Raw genomic sequence first — 23,744 nt, 5'->3', positions numbered from 1 at the left:
TAATTCTTAAGCTGCCAGGATACTGGTCATCGCAATGATCGCTAGCTTAAATGGCTATCTACTTATTACACAAATCAGAAGTGTTAAGATCCAGATAAATAAGCTGTTTTTGTAACCTTCCACATTCTTGGATTTAAACTTCATGTTTCTGAAAGATGCCAGGTTGGTGGCACAGAAAGCCCAAGTCACATACTCTTGCCTGCAAAGCAGCAGCGGCCCCAACTACTCACCGAAGTGCTGGAGCCCCAGCTATGGGGAACCTTCTAGGGAGGGGAAGATAGACTTTAATGTTTATACAATCATTAGCCTTTCTGAGAAAAAACAATGGCTCAGGTAGTGTCCATGTTAGCAATTTTTTTTTAATGGCTCTCTATGCCCTGGGAAATAATCTCCCTGAGATACAATTCACTTAGGCCAAATGGTCAAACAATTATGATCTGGCTGGACTGGATATAGCTCCCTAACAAGACCAATTCCTTTAGCCAGCGGGTCTCTGGGACAGAAAATATTTTCTACACTCACGGATCTACAAATTTTTGCAGCAAAGAACATAAAACATTTATAGGTCTGTAGCCTAACAAAGGTCACAGTGCTCTTTCACAGATCATTTCTCTCATAGGTACGAAGGCAAACAGTAGTTGACTTCTTAAGAGAACATACATGAGACAAGCTAAACCAATTTCTTCTGAGATCACTCTCATGCCTAAACTGATAGCAGATTTTTTACTTAAATGACATTCAATTACTTAAAATATAAGTACACTTAAAAGGCAGACATTGGATAGTGCTACTAGAGCTTAATTATTAAATCAGCTCTTCATGAACAGGCAGCGTCATTAAACTATTCAGCTTCCAGTTTTCCCTACCTATGCTCTCATTTGTTTTATATGTGCTTTTAAATTAAAAGCATCAACAGCTGCTATGTAGGGAGAGAAGAAATCTGTCCCTTATTTCTTCTAATGTATTTGGGTTGAGGGAACATTTTGTTTTCTTTGCTCCTTTTCCCCTAAGACCCCTTTAAGGACTGCTGCTGTCTGCGGGGTCTGGTGGCACACAGCTGGGTTTTCCATCTCCATCTCCGAGGTTGTCAGCTGTCCTCCATTCTTGGATCCCAAAACTTACACATTCTACTTGAAGAACAGTTTGCATTTACATCACAGCTGTCATTAAAAAACTAAAGACCTTTTGTGATTCAGAAACACTTCTCAGTTGACAGGCTGAAATACATCTAGGCTAGACAAATTGATGCTTAAGAGGTAATACTGAAAAGGTTTATGCAGCTGGACACTGCGTTTCTTACTTTAAACTGGCTCTCAAATTTAAATATGAACCCAAAAAACCTATAAACAAAGTAAAACATCAAGGAAATTAATTTAATCTCTTCTGTAAATTCTGAAGCGAAGTTTTAAACAGTAAAAAATAAATATCAAATGCTTGAGAATACTTAGGATCCTTATAACAGCTTAATCCTAAAAGGTGCTGGACGTCTCCTAAAAAGAGATTAAGCACCCAGAATTCCTAACGCTTTCAAGAAATTTGGGGGGCACATCGCTGTGCAGAACTTGAGCATCTAGTATTCAGATTATTGACACCCAGTGTCCATTGCTGAAGAGCTGAAAGAAATACCGTAACTAGTAAGAACAAAAGCAACAGGAATAAAACCAAATTAAATGTGCCCCTAAAGAGGGAGCTCCTGATTTCAGGCTTGCCTTAGCCAATTCTTATTTGACCAGACCGCAGTCAGTAGGTTGCAAGACATACCTGAGAGGTCTTCAAGAGTAGGCTGTCCAGTTTTGACATAAAGAGCAGAATCCATGCTGACCCCTCCTGTGCTGGCCTCAGCTGTTACGTTCCCTTCATTGTCCGTCTGTGATCTGGAAGGCAACACACAACAGAGATGCGTAGTCACTCTCCATCCAAAGTAGCTCAAGTATAACAAGGAGACAATTGCACCTGCCATCAGCTGCTCTGTCCCTCTCTCCAGAACAGACCAGCAGACTGATTTTACATAATTCATTAGTCCCATGTTGAATTATGTCCTAGAAATGGAAACAAGCACTCAGCTGTAAAAAATAAAAAATTCATAGTCAAAGATAGGCTTCATAGCTCTTCAGACAGGCTCTTGAGACACTTGGATTTCCAGCTAAACTGTAATTATCAATAACATCAGGTTTTGTGACTAATCTGATCCTCTCTAATAAAGTCTGTATTGCACTAATATAAAGCAGGTAGTGCATGAGGGCATGTTACACTCCTGCTACTTTCCCTTCAATAACTAGCCATGTCACTCATTTGTATTTTAAAATTACTGACTGGTAAAACCAGCTTCAAACTCCAATTTATTGTATGACATTGTGGTTGTCAGGTAATTAAAGGTGATGTAAGAATCTACTGTCAGATTTGAAAAATGTATTGACTTAATTAATTTTACTAGCTGCGCTGTGTTTTGCTTGTAGAGCCACACCAACAAAAGGCTGCAAGTTCTCCTGTCCAAAGAGTAAGTGCTGCACGTAAGTGAAGACACAGCAAGGAATTACTATTGCAATATTCTTAATTTCAGTTAACTCCAAATGAAATGTAGAACAATTTCTCCTGTCTTTTACTTAAAAAACAATATTTAAAAAAACAAACAAAAAGTAAGTCTACAGGCAGCTGAGAAGTTTAGATTAAAGTAACCTCAACTGATAGCAGAAAAAACCTGAGACTACCACTGCAACGCATTAACAAGTGCATTTTGTAGATTCGGAAAGTGTCTCGATACTAAATCTATAATAATGCTATACATTTGCCTTGCAAATCAATAAAATTTCACTTTTCTCTTTCCTTTTAAAGCTGGCAAGATTACACAGTTTGGCCCTTTTTTCCTCCAATGTTGTAAAAGAGTTATTTTTTCAATTTCTTAGCATTTTCTGCAGCTGCCAATAGGTAGTTTCATTACTGTTTTTTGTAAAAAGTTAAATAAATACTGCCTAGGGTTTAACAGTATGTTTAGATTACAGAAAACATATGGACTGCATCTGCTTTTACACTTTAGATGCCGATACCTAAGTTCAAAGGAAGATGAACACTAACTAGAGTGCTTTTCACTTTATCTTTTGATAGGACACTGCAGTGATAAACTTAACAACCCAAAGCATCACGAATGCATTTTTGGAGGTTATGAGGGATAAACACCAATACAATCAGTTTGCAACCACTATTTTCTATTTAGTTATGGACTAAAACAGTGCAAACTGCACTGGCAGTTTTTAACTCAAACCAAATCCCTAAAAATCACTAGTAGTAAACCCCGCCTTCAGCCAAAGTAGTACCGATGAATGCAAGAGCAAGAGAAATCAAGAACATGTACTATTTATACAAGTTTGAGACAAATGAATTTTTCTCAACTGGTTCCTTTTCATGTGACCTCATGCCAGAAAAGACGCCTGGCATTTTATTCTACACACACACAGAAAGAAGACTCTTCCCATTTTGCATTCCTGCACAGGCCTTTGGCGTCCCCCTCCTTCAGGCTCATTGCATGTACATACACATTTATTTAAAAAATGTGGCCAACCATTTCTTATGCTACATGTGCCAAAAGATGAAAGGCAAAAATTAATATAGTAGAACTGAAAAAAAATGAGGGGAAAGGGCCACAAAGATGACCAAAGGTTATGAACAGCATCTCCACAAGTGAAACCACACAGGCTAGGACACCTTAGCTTAGAAAAGAAACATCTTAAGGGAGGGAAGGATATGACAGAGGTCACTCAAATCAGCAGCAGCAGGAAGACCATGAAGATGGAATAACTGCTTTCATTCTTTTCCTCTGAAAGAATTAAATGGTGTCAAAAGAAAACTAGGAGATGGCTGTCAAAATCAAAAATCCCACCATGTGACTGAGGAATTTCTTGTGTCATGGTCAGACTGGGGAGCATGTTCTTAGGAAGCTTTGTTGTCAGTTTCCCTCTTGTTACTCTTCTGTACGTAGCCTCTACTGCCATTGCCCAACAGAAGATGCTGGACTAGATGGAGGTTAATTGTGACCCCATACGGCTGCTCTTTTGCTTAACTCATTCAGGGTTAATGCACAGAACAGCAGACTTGGTGCCTTACCTGTACTAAGGAATTTTTATTTTTGTTTTCCAAGATTCCCCATTACTATTTATAGCAAGGCAGCTCCACCACTGTTAGCCACACTGAAGAGAATGAGCATAGCTATGTCATAAAATGGCATTGTTACAACTTTTAGAGCTATGATGCACAAACCAAACCTAATCCATAGGGTAAAAGCCCAGGTAAGAGCAGCACCTGGTCAAGAAGGTGCTAGCATTCCCATCTTAACTGTTAGCAGGATCGGATACAACAAATACTTACCCTCCCACCTATTACAACTCCTTATACATCTTAGTCCGATGGCCTTCACCAACAGTTTTTGTGTAAATGTATAAATTCTCTACTCTCTTAAAGCACAAAGCTTTGACACATCATGGCATTCACCTTGCTGCCTCACTCAGCCCCCTGACAGAGCGAGTGTCCAAAACAAATCTCCCTATCTAAGCGTCATGTTCAAAGCAGTCCGCCGGAGAAGTTCACCGTACCTGTACATGAAGGGAGCTACCGTGGCAGTGTTCGGGTGGCTGTATTGCTGCTGGGGATGAGGTAGCTGAACACTCACAGTGTTGCTCCCTGTGGTGTGTGTCGTGGCGGTGGGTCCGTTGACAGCTTGGCTGCTGCTGCTGCTGTTGAGGCCTCCTACGCCTTTTCCTTCTGAAGAAGCCAGGCTGGATGAGGAGCTGGAATGCCTGCTGTCCAGCTGAGACTTCTGATGAGAAAGCCCCGAGCCGGCTTTCCCGCTGCGGCTTCTCTCGCCTTCCTTTGCAGGAACGGGGGCACTTGAGGATTTCCCTGTGGTGTTTTTCATTCCTGGTTTTGGTATTCCACTGTGCGACGGGGCAGAGGCCTCCTTCTTGGCACTATTCAGTTTTCCTCCTTTAGGGATAAAGCTTGCGATCTTGGAGGACTTTTTTGGCATCTCTGTTGTTGCTAGTGCCGTCTGGTCTTCTTTTGGTTCCTCTTTCAGGTCCAGCTTTTCAGTGATAGATGTTCTCTTTGCAGTGTCTTTACTCTTGTCCTTTTCTTTCTCTTTCTGTTTGTCTTTGTCCTTCTCATTACCCTTTGGAGAACTTTTCTTATTAGTTAGTGCCCGGCTAAAAGTCCTCTGTGCAATTCCCTTGAGTGCAATTTTGGGACTACTGGACATCGATCCTGGATTGTTGACATTCTGATTTGCGGCATCAGTTTCTTCGCTTTCCTCAAAGCTGAGAAGCATCTCGAGCTTTTCACAGCTGTTGTCCCGAGACCCCGGACACTCGAGCGTCGTCCCTCCTGCTTTCGAGCCTCCTTTGCTATTGAAGAGTTTTAATTTTTCAAGCATGGATTTTTGACCGTTGGGAGTTGTTTTGGCGATTTCTGAGGGTGGCTTTGGAGGCTCCGATATAGGCTGCTTTACAGATAACATGGAAGACGTAGCTGTGTGCTTAGCACTGAGGGACTTGCTGCGCCAAGGTTTAATAGCAGAGCTTGGCTGAGGGATGGCTGATGAGTTATTGCAACTAACAGTACTGCTGCAGCTCTGAACTGAGGATGAGACATTTTCATTCATTCCTGTGGGCTGGGAGGCTGTACTGTCTGCAGGCTCTGGAAAAAAAAACAAAAACAACCCCAAAAACCAAAACAGTAGTACCTGATAATTGTAGCTAGTCTGGGCTTCTTTCTGTAATGAAACATAAGGAACTTTACACTAACAGCATTTAAAAGATAGACACATAGTAGTATTTTCAACATCAGCATCACTTAAAGAAAATAAAAGCCAATTTTCTTTTCCTACCCAGCAGAACAGCAACGAGCTTCTACTATGTAATTTACGTTTACTTGCTGTTTCCAGGGGAAAGAAACTCCTCCAATTCAAACCAAAACGTGTTTTGCAATGTATTCTCCCTTATGAAGTTCATAATATTTCATTAGCAAAAACACAGCACTATTGTCTAACTAAGCATTCCCTCTGCTTTTGGCAAAATACTTGCTGTCCAAGTGCAATTCTTAGAAAAATGTCCAACGTATAAAAAATACAGGAGTAAGGAAAAAATTAAAACTGAAGTCCTTTCAGTTACTGGGGTGTGCGTGTGGGGATGAGATCTTCATATGCAAAAGGTAGAAGAAAATTCCATGTACAAAAATAAAACCCTGTCCTTATGCGATGAACCTAAATTAAGTATTACCACGTATCTTAGTCCAGCTGTAAGAGAAACTAGTGCAGGAGCTGTACAGCCTCCCCCACCCCCCAACTCAGAGAAAGCAAATATTTTATTTATTTAGTTCCTTTTAATGTTACTTGTTCTTGTCAAGAAATCAGTTCAGAGCTTAAAGAGAGCTTGAAAAATCACACTCACCTACCAGCGGCCACTTCTCCTCTGAAGTTTCTCTTTGCAGAGTTTCCTTTCTGGAGACGTTACTCTCTCAATTATCACAAATATGTTTTCTGTTAAACTGCTCATGTTTCCAATTAACTTTTGTCATCTATGACTGTTCGCCTGCCCAGCAGCCTGCTGGGGATTAACGGCTCTTACCTATATTTCCCTGCCCTCTAGCAATAAAGTAAACTGTGTATAGAGCTGCATTATTTTAATTCAAAAATCAACAGCGGTTGAGAGCGTGCGTTTTCGGCAGCAGGAGCAGCCTGTGAATTCAGCCCTGTAAATCACGAGCCACTGCAACCACACAGGGACTGTTTTACTTCACTTTCAGCTGCTCAGTGAAGATACAGCTCTGTTAACCTTCTTCATCTGATCCAAAACAGATCTACTAAAGATTTAAAGCACATACATCTTCCTGACCTAGCGTAAAATCTGGTTTCTAAGAGTTTTAGAAACTCCTTAATAATAAACCCAGTCATTTCACGTGGTTAGGGATAAAGTGGGATAGCAGGAATTAACGATACTTTAAAAAAATATTACTGAAGTCAGAAGATTTCCAGGACTCCGTTATTAACCAATAACTATTATACTGGCTGGTTGTGCTAGTCCTTTTCCTATGGCAAACTACCCACATGGAGCTGGAAGGAAGCAAGAGCTGGATTACAGACACAGAAAGGAATTGTACTTCTTTTAAAGTAGTGCCAGTCTGCTGACTTCCAGGGCATTACTCCCGCTTTAGCAGAGAAGGAGAATCAAGCCACCCCATGTCCCAGACGGCAATGCCACCTGGTCCTCCAGCTGCTCTGCTCAAGCCTGCTAAACTCAACCTGATGGGTTAAGGAGGACTGAAGAAGTGACAGCGTAGGAGTCACAGTGACTCCCAAAGCAAGGGGAAGCAGCGACCCAGCATCCTAGCACCCTGCCCACAGACAAGGGAGAGGAAGGAAGGTCACAACTACTTCAGAAGCTGCTGCAAATGTTACTCCCTCTGCTTTCAAAGGCTGTGCACCATCGCCTTTTCCTTCATGCCTCTTACTGTACGCTCCCGCTTTGTTGTTATTTTTATTTCCTGAAGCCCTCCTACCCATCACAACCTACTTCCCATTGCAACACTGCACCATGCTCCTTTTGTAAACTCAGGACAAGCAAGCTTTTGTCTCAGCCTGCTTTCCACAGAAGACGTCCAGCACTGCAATGAAAGCTTCATGAAAATCCCAATTGTACATCATTTGCAAATAATTTGTATAGCTTCTTCTAAAAAAATTATTAATTGCCCATCTCAATATCGGGATACTTTGACAGTAACCAGAGAGTCACAGCACTTGCAGCACCAAGTTCCTAATCCAAACGCATCTGGCCTAATCATACTGAACAAATCTCAACACAGACTGTACTCATGCCCATAAATCATCAGAGCTGCCTGTGATTCATGAACACGCCGAGGACGAATATACAACCAGGTCCAGAGATGAACCTAATGTACTAATCCATATGGGCAGGGAACCCTTTACTTTCTCAGAAGAAGAGAGCTGCAAGGAGTAACGGGACTGGCACAATCTCAGAGTGACAAACTGAAAATAACTGGTAAGGGATGCAACTACAAAGTAGAAGAGCTGGTTGCACGCTCAGTACAACATATGCAGCAACACAAACCCAGCTTGAGATGAAACGCCATTCAGTCTGAGCATGCAGCCAACTTAACAGACTTGGAAAAGAAACCTGCGTCCTTCTCAAACAGGTTCTTGACAACACTTTGAAAAAAATACAGGTGTGTGTATTGGTACAAACAAAGCCATCCTGCATTCCCCACAACTCAGAGCCTATGCAGAGATATCGCGTGAGCCCTGACCCACAGGCTGAGGCACACACACCTGAGACAAGGCCACCCCAGTACCGCAGGCTGTGGTCCATAACCCAGCTGTGAAGTCCGACTCCACCTCAAACGCTGAGCTAGCTGTTGACACACCGCAGGTCAGCAATGGGAGCAGAAACCAGAGGCAACCTACAGCAAAGCAGTGCTCCTACCAGCTCTGCAATGTTTTCCTGGAAGTGAATGGAAGGTGTTGGTTTGTTTGGGACATCAACTTCATCCTAATAGCCCAGGTGAGTGCTCCAAGTCCACATATTCTTCAGGAAAGGCTTTGCTTGGATCAAGTGAAATGGCTTGTTTCCCATATACAAAAGCATTGCTCAAAATATATCTCCCCCCCAAAATCCAGAACTTTTCCTCTTCCCCTTTCTTTGAATGCTTTGACAATATTTTTATTGATTTTCTTTTTAAAATTCTGTTTGGCCACTGAACAAATTCACACTTTGTTTTTAAACACAGCGTTCACTTCAACTCCAACTCCCCCGCATACACACTCCTGGTTTGAAACTTGGTTGTGCGTATGTTGCCAGTGCCGTAGGATGAGTACAATTTAACTCCATTCAGAGAGTTGCTTCTCAGTTACAGACACATCGAAAAAACCAGAAATAGGACAACAATACTATGACTGTAACATTGTAAAAAATGAATATATTGGGACATTGATGTGATTTTCAGTCTCTACCTAACATTTTCCAGTAAGTGAATTCTGTGAGTGCTGGATGCTACACATCTGAAATTAAGGAAAAATATTTACAAACTCTTAAATACACATGTTAAGCAGCGACACTTCGGGAAAGGAGATCTTTTCTTACCCAGTACAGTAGACCTTGATACATATGTGGGTCAAATACAGTGAAACTGGAAATTCTAAATCCTCAACTTTTTGTTACATTGGACCATGCAAAGTTAACGCAGGAAATAAAAGGTCCACCATAAAACACACTCACAAAAAAAAAGGCCTCAGCTTAAGAAAACTTCAGTCTTTAAAATTCTCCATTTCTTTCTTACAAACAAGTCTGCTGGCTCTTTTACTCCTCAGACCAATCCTGGTAAACGAAAGAGGTTCTGCTGCCAGAATACAGATTCAAATGCTAGGTTTCCTAATGAAGCAGTAACATCAATACGTGCATAACACATCAGCATGCAAAGGGGAAAGTTTTATTCAGCGTAGCATAGGCCCTTTTTTCATGAAAAAGGAGAGCATGTTTCATGCATTCGATTAATAAGCTTATTATTTCCCATGTGTTCCTTTGTGAGGGAGATATTTTCTTTCTTCAGCAAACTGCATTAACTAAAACTGACTATAAAAGAAATGTTTTCAAACCCAAGCTACAGTCTACAATAAATAATGATCGCTTTCCTCCTTTCAAAGTCAAATCTTGGCCTGAAATCTATTTTGTTCCTAGTGTTCCTGTTAAAAAAGATGTTGGTGGTCTAGTTCCGATGCCAATACTCACTGTAGCATGGGCAAATCTGATTTCAGCTGCTCCTGCAAAGCCCAAACTGCATCTGCAAACCTACCCATTTGTGAAAAATTTTTTTTTTTTTTTTAAAAAAGAAAGAATCTCAAGACTTATGATTTAATTCTTCCACTGAAGTCTTTGAGAGCTTATGCTATAATAAGGTCAGGAGAAAATATACGCAATTTACTGTCATTTGTCATGTTGACTCTAAGCAAGTGGACTTCAATTTGCTATAACTTAAAACTTTCAAAAACCAATCACCATAAGCATGAAAGGCAACACAAAGACAAAGGATGTTCTCACAGTTACTTCTCCTTAGGAGGGTCAAGAACTTAACAGCATTTTTATTCATTTTAAAATGAACAAGCTGTCATTTTTTATTTCACAGCTATGGGAAAAATAAGAAGTTCTCATGAAGAGAAATATCTTGCAGTCCAGCCCATAGATTAGATAACCAAGTTAAAAGAAGATCTACAACCAAATTCTAATTTAGGAAGTAAAAGCAGATTGGCTCTATGACATTATAGTGTCAGAATTGCAGAAATCACTGCGGCAGTTTCATCGTTTCCCATCTAGAGGAATACAGTGGTGAGTCTTGACCTTTCCTATCCATCCACCAGAAGACTCTCTTTCAAAGCACTACAAATAAGAGTACTAGAGAGAAATGTTTTTTAGCTGTGCTATTCCCTTCTTCAGTAATGATTTATTATGCTCAGCAAAACCCTGAAGTATGGGAATGCCTGCATTTCTGCCAGGAGCTGCCTACAAAAATCACAATCTTCCCGCAATCCAAAGCACGAGCAGGTAGAGCAGAACATTTCCAACAAGAGCAACCTGGCACGCAGCCCTTTCTGAAAGTAAGGGCAACTCTTCTGGCCCACAGAAGTTTCTCTTTCAATTGTAATGCCACTGACTGGAGAGAACTAGGTAGAAGGGACTGATCGAGTTACCAGCTCGGGATGGGCAAGAGGCATGGCCTCCACCCACAAGATGACTGAAGCTCTGTGTTGTCTCTTCTACTCTGGACCACAACAAATAGCAACAAAAATGTTTTCTTAAAGCAGAGATTACCAGATAGGAAAATTCTGCATAATCTAAGAAAAGCCCAGATAGGAAACATTATAGTTCACTGAGGACAAAAACTTCACCAAGCTGAGCTGAATGGGTTCCTTCAGCTTCTGTCCTCTGGCTTTCCCTTTAGGGGAGATTTCATTTGTTGTAGCACAAGACAAAAATTACCTTTACTCCTTGATATTTTTCTTTCCTTCCATCATACCTACTTCTTCAATCCCAGTGCTGTAAACTGTTGCTCCAGTAGCAGTTCTGTGTGTTCACAGAAACACGCTGTACCTCTGAAAACCCGTACTGAAGCCCATGAATATGTCAGTAACTCAACTTCCACGTTTCTGTGAAGTTGCCTTCTTCCACACAGAGTTCCAGCATATAAAACAACAGTTCTGCTGTTGACTGGTTTACATTGCCAAGGCTCGACGAATTTGCTGAGGTGAAGGGAAATACAACTGGAGCACAGGCGATCCTTTTCTCATTGTCTTGACATAACTGACTAAGACACTTGAATTCGTTGTTGTTTTTGTTTAGTTACTGTAAAATTCAAAATGCTGTCCACATGACTGCCTAAGAAAGGGGTTGGAGGACCTCTACCGACCACATACCAGTTAGATGATGATAAAAATAACGAAACCAAGTTCACTGTGCCTTTCAAAACAAGTCGCACTCTCCATTTAATACTAGACAAATACCATTCTTGTTCATGACTCTCCATTTTCCTCTCGTTATTTGTACAACCAAATCCCCCAAGATTTCTCATAACAGAGTTATTCAAAAGCATTAATGAATTCCAGGCAGGGAGGTGTTGCAGAGTCTTTCATTAGATTTTATACGTAGCTGGAGTGGACAGTATGTAGATTTAGCAGCCTTGATCTGGCACACCTCTCCTACAGGTAGGGTATATGAAATACGCCACATGCACGTTAGTGGTCTGAGAACTGCACTTAAAGAATATTGTCCATTGGCCTATTTTGACTGTTAATACTGGCTCTAGTCAGGGCTTGGAATGACCACAGAGGTAGAAACGGAGACAGATTTTTAGAAGAAGGGACAGGCAATAGGAAAAAATATCTGAGAAAACTCCCACTGATCAGTCAGTATGCCAAGGTAAACTACATTTTAACTCAGAAGTGTCTTACTCTGCTCAGTGAGCAGTCGAACAACTGCCCAGCTGAACACAGTCAAGTGGCAAATAGCAACACACTCTCAAACATGGATATTCTCTGTTTAAACTGAGGAGCTGAACCAAACCATACAGAAATACGAGCACTTTACCATCCTCTATATTTACACCTATATATGAACATACATAAATATGTGGAAATCTATTACATTTTTACATCAAAAACAGCTGACACACATACAGACATTTATACTTGGGTCTTTTCCATTTTCTCTTTCTGGTCAATGAAACTACTCTACAATCTGTAGCAGCAGATCATTCAAACCCAGCCAACATGCAGGTAACAATCTACTATTCATGACAGTAACGATGGGTTGTGCCATGGCTTTTTGCTCATCAGCCACTTCAGAGGTGCTGGCAGTTCTCTGGCACCAGTCACAGATTCTTCAGGTATATTGGTTATGGATGAGCAACAGGCAAAAAATAAAATGGAAGGGACCAGAGAGGCTGGATGATGCTCTTCCCCAAGAAGAGGAGGCTAATACAGGTGTGGTAGAAACGTGCTGGCACTTACAGAAGTCTCGGACGTAGCACCACTGCTGTTTGCTTTCCTATGATTTAATACTGAACTTTCATTTCCATGGCTGTTCTTCTGGCACAATTCACGCAGCAATAAATTTGCAAGAAATTGTAAATATTTATTTTAAAAGGAAACATCTAAGAACTGTAAAGGCCATGAAATGCTCAGCCAGCTCTTCAGCTGGTATAAATCAGCCTGGTTCCACTGACTCCAGTGCAGCTATGCAGATGTACATGGGGCAAGAAGCTGCTTCTCAAGGTTACATTTTACTTCAAAGCTCACGATTTTTATCTTCATGAATGGTACAGTTAAGAACATGTCATTGGCTACTTCTGTAGTTAGTTGTTGGTGAGTTTTTTTCTCCAAAAAACTTTATTTAAATAAATTTTTTCTTCTTTTAGATATTCCTAAAGCTTATACCAAGTATGGCAAAGTTCTGTGGCCTTATAAAGCTCTGCTTCAGGCATTATTAAGCCTTCAGCCAGCCTTTGTTTAGGTGAAAGAGGACATATTTTTAAATGCCAAATTCAGCCAGTTGAACAGTTGTAAAATTAAGCACAAACATGATTTACTGCATACTATACTGTAAACATGCCATACTGCTCGTTCTATTCTGACAGGCTTTAGGCTGTTTTATGGGCGCACAGTCAACATAAATATGTCACTAAAGATTCACGAAGATGAGCCAGTCTTTCAAAAAATATATTTGATTAGAAAAGTGAACGGGTGCAAGCAATACCCCAGGATATATATACACACACACTCCTAAATATATCAGTTGCCTGAAGAACAGTATTTTGTTTGACACTAATGACTCTCACGAGGGTCATCTTCTGACATAGGCCAGTAACCTTACGTTTGGGGAACACCAAGGCATTAATACATTTGGTAAACCAGAAAAACAGAATGAGTCAATAAGATAATATTCATTGAAGTTGACTCAAAAGTTCTGTGCTTAGGAAGGAGAAACGGAATGGCTAAATATAAAAGGTCAAACAACCAACTACGTAAGTGTACTGCAGAACAGAAATAGGAATTACAGCAGATGGCAGCTGCACACCTCTATAATGTGACACTAAGGAAAACCAAACACCTTTTAGGAATGCGTTATGAGTATCATATATAGAAACATAGAGTATAAGACAGAGAATGTAATTATTCCTTCCTGCTCAGCACTAGAGTAAGGCAACAGGTAGAGTGCAGTGTCCAGCTCCAGCACCCCCCTAAAAGAGACCAACAGGCAGGAAAGAGGCCAGAGGAGATCACCAAGACACGCAAGAGATTTATCAGAAGGAACCTATGAGAAGAAGGATGAAATAGTAGAGACTGTTTAGTCTGTATGAGAGAAGACTGAGGGGAAACACTGTAAGCATTCAGATATATGAAGAGTGCTATAAACAGGAGAGAGGTCAAGGAAGAGTAACGAAGTGTTTAATTCTTAGCCAAGTAGAATCCTGGTGGTTTGTTTTGTTTTTTTGTTGTTTGTTTGTTTGTTTTAAAAAAGCTAGCTTTAAGACCAAATGGACACTGGAAGGGATACACTTAAGGAGATTGTCAAATCCCTGTCACGAGATTTCGGAACTGAGTAGCAAACACCTCTCCGGTACAGGTGCAGTCGATTTTCCTTCAGAGTTTGAGCACAGACTCCCCTGGTTATTTACAGATGCAATTCTATAAATATATAATATACGCTGCAAACTTGTCATCATTTCAAACAGTTCCACCCTTAGCCAGCCTGCAGGTGACACCCGGCCGGGGAGTGCTGGCCTGAGGGGGGCTCTGCAAGGGGGGCTGGGCAGGCCGGGGCCATGGGCTAAGGCCAATTGTGCCTGGGTGGCCACGGCGGCCAGCAGTCTCCTGGCTGGTAGTCAAAGCAGCATGGCCAACAGGGCCAGTGCCCGTCCGCCTGCGCTGGGCACTGGGGCGGCCGCCCCTCGAGCCCTGGGCTCAGCTCTGGGCCCCTCGTGCCAGGGGGACACGGAGGGGCTGGAGCATGTCCAGAGAGGGAGAACAAAGCTGGGGAAGGGGCTGGGGGTCAGGGGGGACCTGATGGCTCCCGACAGCTGCCTGGCGGGGGCTGTGGGCAGGGGGGGTCGGTCTCTGCTCCCAGGGAACAGCGACAGGACAAGAGGGAACGGCCTCAGGTGGCACCAGGGGAGGTTCAGGGTGGGGGTCAGGGAAAATGTCTTCACTGGGAGGGTGGCCAGGCACTGGGACAGGCTGCCCGGGGGGTGGTGGGGTCACCGTCCCTGGGGGTGTTTAAAAAAATGCGGCATGAGGTGCTTGGGGATACAGTTTAGAGATGGACTTGGCAGTCCTGGGCTAATGGTTGGACTCAACAATCTCAAAGGTCTTTTCCAACCTTAACGATTCTTTGATCTAAATGGAGTTAAAAGCAGAGGACACATCTATACTGCAACGTTATGACTCAAATTTTTCTAAGGACATTGAACGTAGTTTTAGACTAAGGGGCAAGCAACAACCTAGAGGTTCTCCAAGGAAGAAAACAAAAAAACAACCACCAGTTTCTCAGAGCATCTTTCAGATTATCCCACACTCCTCCCTTCCTCTCTGTTTTTATTTTTTTTTTCTCCTGCCACATCAAATTCATGGTCACTATACTCAAGGCAAAATAAATCATACCAAACATTTGGTAAATACCTTCAGTACAAATTAAATTTCAAAAACTGAACAGGATTGTTCCAGCACCTACTTTTTGGTAGTGCATACAGCAGAATGGCAGAAAATACCAGCCACTCCAGTTATAGATTTGTCAAGACAAATTATGTAAACTTATCTGATCATCAATCTGACTTCCAGGGAAAACTCTCAGTCAGTTAAAACAGACAGCATCTCTCAGCTGCCAGCACAGATGAGCACAGACGCAGCATCCTAAACACGAAGCAAAATAACACTGTTTGCTTCATACTTGACCTAAATTGAACACTTGCGCATTTTTCAAGGGTGGAATGACTGAAACTTATGAAATTATCATTCTCACACTTTGAGCCAATCACATTTACTTCACAGTGAAAATCTGAAAGTGTGGGGTACACTGGTTTCGAACTTTACAGACTTATGCTTCCAAAAACATAAAACCATTTCCACTTTTGCAGTCATTTTAATCTTAGTGACTTTCGCAGTCTTATCAAGTAAACACTTCAAAAGTACACATTAGATGCATTCAATTTTCTAAAGAGAAACTTAAAAAGAAAACTAAAATTGAGATGGATGTAGAAAAAGAGTGAAAGTAACTGCTCCAAAAAGTCAAAGAATTTTTTTCTCTATCTATACAGACACAATTTTCTGTCACGAAGAAAGTTATAGCTGCCCAAAAAAATACCTTTAAAGTACCGCTTGAAACTGTTGGACGAGCCAACTGTTTCATTCTATAAAATCACTTCCCAACTTTCTGACATCCATACACTGTTCATCGATACGGAGAGGAATCTTTCCATCTCAGGAACTCTGCTTATTTTTGCCAGTCTCTGGTGAACAGTTAAATCTTTCTGCTGCTCCTAATTTCAAAAATCCCTCTCTCCCCCATCTCTCGGCAGCCTCGCAGAGCTGGGCTCACAGCTAGTCCATTGGCACAGTCAACACCGATTTCAGTGATGACCTGGAACTTTGCACCAAAGGGTCCAAAGGCACTGAGCCTTTCCAATTTCAACTGTAGTATTAATCACAGTTCGCAGGCAGAAGTCACAGCCTGTGAAGGACACTGGTTGAGATACCAGGCTTCATATTTCACATTTCTGTCTTATTTAGCAACATGTCTGTGTGCTACCAGATGTTGCAGTCACCGACTTGGCAGGGAGCGCTGTAAAAACAGGGAGTCCTCCCAGCTGCAAATTAACTTTGTGGGTTTGTATGAACTCTTCTGTAAGACACCACGTACCTGAACACTTCAGGATGATTCAGTCTTTGATTAGTAAGAGACATCATTCAAAATGCTGAGACTTATTACAAATTTTATATATATATATATACACACATATATATTATAATTCTAAGAACTGTTACAATTTGTTGCTATATTGTTCGTAGCTTCTACTAGTAACCAACATCACAACGGCTTTTTAAGCAAACCAGGAGGATATCACAAGTGGGTTTCAGATTGGTTTAAAGAAAAAGCCCCCACTGGGCTCTCTGAAAAGCACCCGCCTTTGTTACTTCAAGACAGTCTCTGAACTTGAGGGTAATTAGCCACAGACCCTGACGAACCTCGAAAACTGGAGATGTTCAGCACAACACCAATAAAAGAACTTTCATCAATGCTTAAAAGAAGTTGACCAGCACAGGCTGTGCAGTAAGCCACCTGTGAGACCAAATCTAGAGGTCCTGCTTTTGTTTTAACTTTTCTTATTTAGCCAAACAATCCTGCCTAGTAACTCCTCTAGTCTGATTACTAAAATTGACAAAACCACAAAGGACAACTGCTATTTTAGCCCCAAAAATATTTATTTACCAACACTAGAGTGTTATTATTGTCTCCTACAGCTGAAAGAAAATTTTATAAGGTGGTTATAGGCCATAGATACAAATCGAGCTGGTATGAACTAGTGACAATAAACTTTGTTTATTTAAACTTTTTTCTTCCAGAGGACAATAGTAACTTGAAATGAGTTCACATCAGCCCAGGCTGGTCATTAACATGCCCAGCTCTGAAACTTCCACACCCTAGCTGACAACTCGCTAACCACCAAATAAAGAAATACATCTAGGGGTTTTGATTGCTTTAAACGTAACACTTGTTAACCTGATCATCTCAACCATTAAATATCCAAAAGAATGGCTTTTTCAATGGCCAGGAAAGGGTGAGACGAGGTGGCACTGAGCACTGGAACAGGCTGACCATATATATAGCTTCCACTTGGAACAGACTGACTGCTCAGCCACCCCAGCAATCTTTTGCCAGGCCTAAGTCAAAGCTGGCTTAATGCCACGGGAATTGAATATGATGTCTCAGCTCCTCTTCCATAGCTGTCGTGATAACTGTCCCTGTACCTGCGGCCAGAAAATGCCTTTGCTTTCACATTCAGGCTTCTACGGAGAATGCTACTATAAATGGGTAAAAAAAAATTACAATGTTAACTAACAGGAATCTCTATCATGCTTTACAAGTCTCAGAGCTCTTTTTTCAGTACTTTTTTTTTTATATAATTCTTATACTATTACTTGGCATAAAGGCAAAAGCCTGCGTTTTGTCTCTGCTTATTACTAATTATTTATTTGGAGTGGAAAAACTGCATGATGTTAAACAGAACATAAGGGTTCCTGTGAGGAAGCTTGCACCACGTCACTTGACCATCCTGTACTTGGTACAAGAGCCAAATCCAGCCATTCAGGCCAACCAATATTTCATCTGATTTTATGTGCAGCTAGAGAAGAGGTCTTGTCCTCCATTTCCATGTGCTTAAATGAAAGATTTTTCATTCAAGAAAATTACTAGGACCATCTGAGTTGATCTTAACATGGTTCAAAGAATTTCACTCGATAGTTTCTGAGCCAAAACTGTAACCTCTGTCTGAACATCAGCGCCGCGTAAATATTAATTTTTAACTCACTATGTCTGATTTAATCTCTTTAAATGGCTAATCATCCTCATTCTTAAAATTTCCATCCAGTTTGTGGTCGGAATTGGGCTAATTTCAAATTCCAAACAAATAGATACTCCCATGCTATCTACTGAGGTAATAAAGAATTCTCATTACTATGAATGTCTCTACCTACAGGTATCTTATAGATAACAAGGAAGTAACCTTTCTTTTAGAAAAGCATAGAAATTAACCTTTTAAACACCTAACTGTAAAGTTTTCCCACAGCTCTAATTGTGCAGTGCTCTTCTGTTTTATCAGCACCCCTCTTTTCCACAGCCCATTTGAATACCACTGAAAATTTTAGCCTTCAAGATATTACCCACACGAACTCCGAGTTTTGATCTCATTATGCACTTGCTCCTCATAAGGATGAGAGTTTTTCTCTCTATTTCTATATTCATATTTTGAAATAGAATTTGAGGGTTTGACATAATCCAAAACTGCCACTTTTAAATGACCTTAAGCGATGCTGAGCTCAAGACAAGCTCCATTTCACATAGAACCAAGCCATAAGACTGTATTCCCATCTACTTTTAATATCAATGCAGGATTTAATATGAAACATTTGAGTCATTAGGAGGAGAAATTTCAAGTGCTTCAGTTCCAGATTTAGGATTTTCTGCTCTTTACACAAGAGGATGTTTAAATAAATAAATCTGGATTTCACAGTAAAGTTGACATGGAAAACCATGGTTTACACCAACATCAGTAAAATAAAAGATTATTTTGTAAACCGATTCTGGACAAATACTATCTCCGCCCCTTCCCCCCCCCCCAGCTGATGTATGCTATTTAATTCAGACAACAGGAACGTACAAGTAAGCACCCTACAGAATCCCCCAGTGGTTTTCCAAGCAGAGCACCTCCAGGAATCAGTACCACTGGGATACCTAGATTCTACATCTAGTGCAAAAATCTCATTGCAGCTATACCGATTTAAACTGAAGAGTCATTCCTACAAAAGCTATGACAAGGTAAGCCATGCCCTCTTGAACTGTATGATAAATATAACTACCTAGATATAAAGTGTGTGCATTTTTAGCACACATTTGGCATATGTAACCATACACCAATAAAAATTATTTGCTCAGCGGAGCAGAGGTTTACATTTCCTTGCTAACACTTTACTAGTTTGGTAGTCTATCCTATTTTGATAACACAAATTTAAAAGGTTATAGGAAAAAAATTCCTTAACTGTCCTTTGAAATGCCTTAATATCTCTTCCTATTTAACTAGTTTATACTGAATAAAAATTTTTAAAGGAAATAAAATTTAAAGGTATCAAGATATGGTAATTTTATACCTGCCAGAGCTCAGAGCTGGACTCAAGTAATATTAGCCCATTACTGCTGGTTCCATAATGGTCTGATCCACATGAAATTGTCACTGCTATGAGAGCCTGTCTATTTGGGATCTGCAAGTCCCCCCAGTACTTCCCTCTGTCTCTGCACCACCCTCTGTACTGGAAGTATTTTGGCTGTGTCAGCAAGGTTAATATATCTGTGATGGGTATAACACGGACTTGTTGGAGTATCACTGCATCACATCGCAATACGCACAGCTCTGCACAACAGACCAGAATGGAACATCAGCATAAAGGGAGGGAAAACGTGGGACATTTAAATAGGGCAGGCACATAAGACACTTACATCTGAGATTTTTCTGAAAAGGTAGAACTATCAGTCCTGAAGCACAATCCAGTTTGTCACCCTTAAATATTGTGTTCCTTACATAAAGTACTGATAACTGTTAAGTCAATGTCCTGTACACTTTTAACACTCTTAAGAAAATAACCATACATTTAAACTGTAGAAATCACAGAACAGTCGAGGTTGGAGGAAACCTCTGAGATCATTCCTTCCAACCTTCACCTGAAAGCAGGGCCTTAGATGAGGTTATCCAGGGCTCTGTTAAGGCAAGTCCCGAATACCTCCGGCAAGGGAGATTCCACTTCTTCTCTAGACGAACTTCTCCAATGTTTATTTCTTCTCATAGTGAAGAATTTTATTCCTATTGCCAGACAGAAATTAAAGGATCGCGTGCCTTCCATCCTGTCACCATTTATCCTCCAGAACAGAGTGACTACCATTTACATATTAAAAGATAGTGATTAAATATAGACTGTGTTCCAAGTTAAAAGGGATTACCCTAAATTTGAAAGAAATAGAAGGAGCATCAACCAGAGCAGCACACTCTTTTTTTACACTCCTGCCCAAATAGCGCATCCCTACCTGAAAAATGAAGGCATGCAGAGCCAAGATTACAGCTGAGTCAGCAGGATCTGGTTTCAGAACCCTCTCATGAGACTTGTATCAAGTAAGCTTGTAAGTACACTGCTATTTATTTCAACAGAGGGCATGAAACCGTATGCATATATCCTTTCACATATTTAAGAGAAACCTGACATTATTAGCACTGCCTTCTTCATAAATCTGAAGAATAAACATTTCCTTTGATCTCATGTGGAAATGGTCAAAGTCTGGTAGTGTTTTTTTTCTGCTGACATTTAACCCAAGATTCAATCCAAAGAATAAGTGTCATTTTTCCCAGACTGCTAGTGCCCTCTGTAGGATTATTTTAAATAAAATATTAGGAACAAAGTAGAAGAAAAACCTAAAAAGAAAGGATGTAAACCTGTCACGTTACTATCGCACTTCATAAACATATTGGAGATGGTGTATTAAATTGGTATTTCCTATTTCATAAATTCAGGGATTTTATAATAGGCTGTGGATCCAAATCAGATAGTAATAGGCAGAATATGCCCATACAATGTTACCAGACATTTGAGACTGCAGAATGAAAACTTGAGTACCTGAAAATCAGCCAAGACAGTGGATATATGAAGGTGTTCAGAGCTAGTCAAAAATACCCACCATTTTGCAGAACTGCAGATTGCTTTTAAAGCATGTCTCAAAAGACTCTCCATTGTGTGTAGCTAAGCAAAACACTGAAATAAATTCATGAGAAAATCTACTGTATCAAAGTTTTTACTGAAGTTGTAGGCTTCAATATTTAGGTTTCATTCTTGACACTACCTGGGACATGATTCTGCTCCTTCTTGCCATGGACAAAAAATAGACCTCTTTAAATTACACACTCTGTTAAAATGTTGGCTATTTCTTATTTCATTATCATATTAGGCAATTAGAGGGGCATGGTAACGTGGAGCCTTAAGATAACTAGTAACTAATAATTTAAATGCAGGCACAGAAATGCAAAGCTCATTTGTCTGTTTACATTCCTTATAAATGTTTTTGATAATTTAGATGAGTTCAATAGTGAACCTGGGAGGTGGCTGATGCTTTTAATGCCATAGTACGCTTGTGGTGTTATAGGATATTAAAGGTCAAGGAAGTAAACCAAGGTATACTTACATATGCATGGACTAAATAACTCCGACAATTCAGAAGTGAATTAAAAGGCTCCAACTGTATGAAAGGATTACGATGACATAAAAAAAGTCACAAGCCTGAATGGCTCTTTATTTTCCCACAATCCAAAAATGCAATTAGACTTTAATTGGATTTTTCTTAAGAAAAAATGCCCGCAACAGCAATTACACACATTAAAATACCCTGCCTAGAATGTTACTCCAATTATAAATGGCTAATCACTGTGACAATAAATAAAAATAAAACTTATCACAGCGTGTTACCATTTTATGACATGGGGAATTAGGGCACTGAAATTCCTGTAATTTTGAAGGGAGTGTTGCATATAAACTGTTGGGCTAACTCAAAAGGCAAGTTAAACCGATCATGCCCTAACCTCAAAAGTGTCCACAGGACTGAACTAGCTGTGTAAGTCATCTGCACTAGAGATGTATCTCTTCTCCACATCTTGAAACCAGTGTCAGACAACATGCAGAGACTGAGAAAGCAAAATGAAATACTGAACACACCATGTAAACTATGGGGAAGTGAGATTTGCATCTCTTTATGTGCACTCCTTTGCTAAGAGTACGTACACATCTCACAACAAACATGTGCATGTATCCAGGAATCTTTTACTTTTATGGAACAGTGTAATCGTTTTTGATGTTACATAAATCCTTTCCCCAAGATTTCTAGAAAACCAATGGTCTCATCATGAACTGATTAATGGAATCTTTCAAAAAATCTAGGTTATTTATTTCCCAGTAGCTAGCTATTCCTCCATGCTCCATTTACTGTCCCTTTCATTTCTGATGTATTCTGTTTCAATTAATGCACTTTCATTGCCACAAGACACAGACGATTGACTAACAAGACAATTCACATTTGGAGGGAAAGGCCACAGATTAATAAAAGCTGAAAATTGCAACCTACTTTGTAAATGATTGAAACATAGTACAGCAAAGGCTAATTTCTATCACAAAGTGACCACTCGTGCCAAAACAGTCCGCCAAAACAGGCATATTTCTCTTTCTCCCGTTTCCTTCTCCAAAAACACACATCAGAGCTAGTACTGGGTAAGGAGATGAGAACTTACCAAGACTGGCATACAACATGGTCATGCAAGTCTCATTTCCTTAGGCAAAATACAGGATATGGGTCAGAAAACTTGAATTGTCTCAGCACATTGACAATAAACTTTGCCTGGCAACGCTACAATTAACTTAAAAAAAGCCAAAAATTTGTCAGACCAACTGCTTTTGTTTCTCATGGATGAGGACCAACTTTGTGTCATGACTGTATTTTTAAGTGAGGTTCAAGTTCAACTTACATAAGCCCTCATTATGCTGTGTTTTTTTTCAAGACCATAATTTATGACTGGAAATTTCAACCAGAACAAAATTCTGAGTATTCAATGCAACTTCTGTAGGCTGTCAGCTTAAAAAGCAACCTTGTTTCTTTCAGTCATTTTTAATATTTTAGGAAGCAGATGATCTTGTATGCTTCTTCAGCAACCACTTTGTCTTTCTGAAGAGATGGATTACAATGAGAAATGAGGGTTCACAGAACTATCTGCCTAAAAGCAGCTGGTATTTTAGTTACTCAGTTGACAAATTATTGGGTTTTTTTCTGTATGCATGAGGTGTGTGAAGACTTCTTTTTCCTTTCTATTTTTTCTTTTTTCTCTCTCTCTCTTTTTTTTTTTTTAAAGACTGAAATAAGTACTTTACTTTCCTTATTTAGTAATCTTGGTAAACTGAGAAAAAGCCAAGACAGTTCAAGTTCTGTCTTCCATGAGCCTAACAGCACATCACCCACATGGAGGTAGGGATCATCTAGCCAGCCAGCAAATGCTGCAGGACGAGATGCATCCCACACTGCGTCTCCCGAGTCCAGTAGTTACGGGACATGAGCAAAAGAGGAGAGTACTGAAAAGGAGGAGACAGAGGAAACATGACACAGGAAAACAAGGTTTCATCAGTTCTGCTACTCATGCCAGAACTTGCCAGCTTGTTCTTTTAAATGAAAGTCAGATCTAATTCAGATTTAGAGATGATTATGACATGCTGATATTAGTTAAATCACTATTTACATAGTGTATCTTCTAAAATAGTATGCATGGTATTTCCAACATAGAATGTTGCAAATTTATTAGCATATTATGCTATTATAATATAATAATTATATTATTAAACTGTGAATTTA

At 40.2% G+C, this 23,744-nt stretch overlaps 1 protein-coding gene across 7 annotated transcripts in view; it reads right to left on the bottom strand.

Moving 5' to 3' along the window:
* NAV2 (neuron navigator 2) overlaps positions 1 to 23,744 on the bottom strand; it is a 410,478-nt gene that overhangs the window by 103,642 nt on the left and 283,092 nt on the right. For all 7 annotated transcript variants that reach the window (XM_056353345.1, XM_056353346.1, XM_056353339.1 and 4 more), the window contains exons 7-8: positions 4,584 to 5,682; positions 1,762 to 1,874 (exon numbers count right to left, since the gene is read on the bottom strand). In XM_056353345.1, the coding sequence (XP_056209320.1) occupies positions 1,762 to 1,874; positions 4,584 to 5,682 (1,212 nt within the window). The remainder of the gene's footprint in view (positions 1 to 1,761; positions 1,875 to 4,583; positions 5,683 to 23,744) is intronic.

Source organism: Falco biarmicus, chromosome 10 (genome assembly GCF_023638135.1).
Source record: "Falco biarmicus isolate bFalBia1 chromosome 10, bFalBia1.pri, whole genome shotgun sequence".
Taxonomy (NCBI): Eukaryota; Metazoa; Chordata; class Aves; order Falconiformes; family Falconidae; genus Falco; species Falco biarmicus.
The sequence above is the reverse complement of the archived record's forward strand: the minus strand, read 5'-3'. Positions and strand labels throughout refer to the sequence as shown.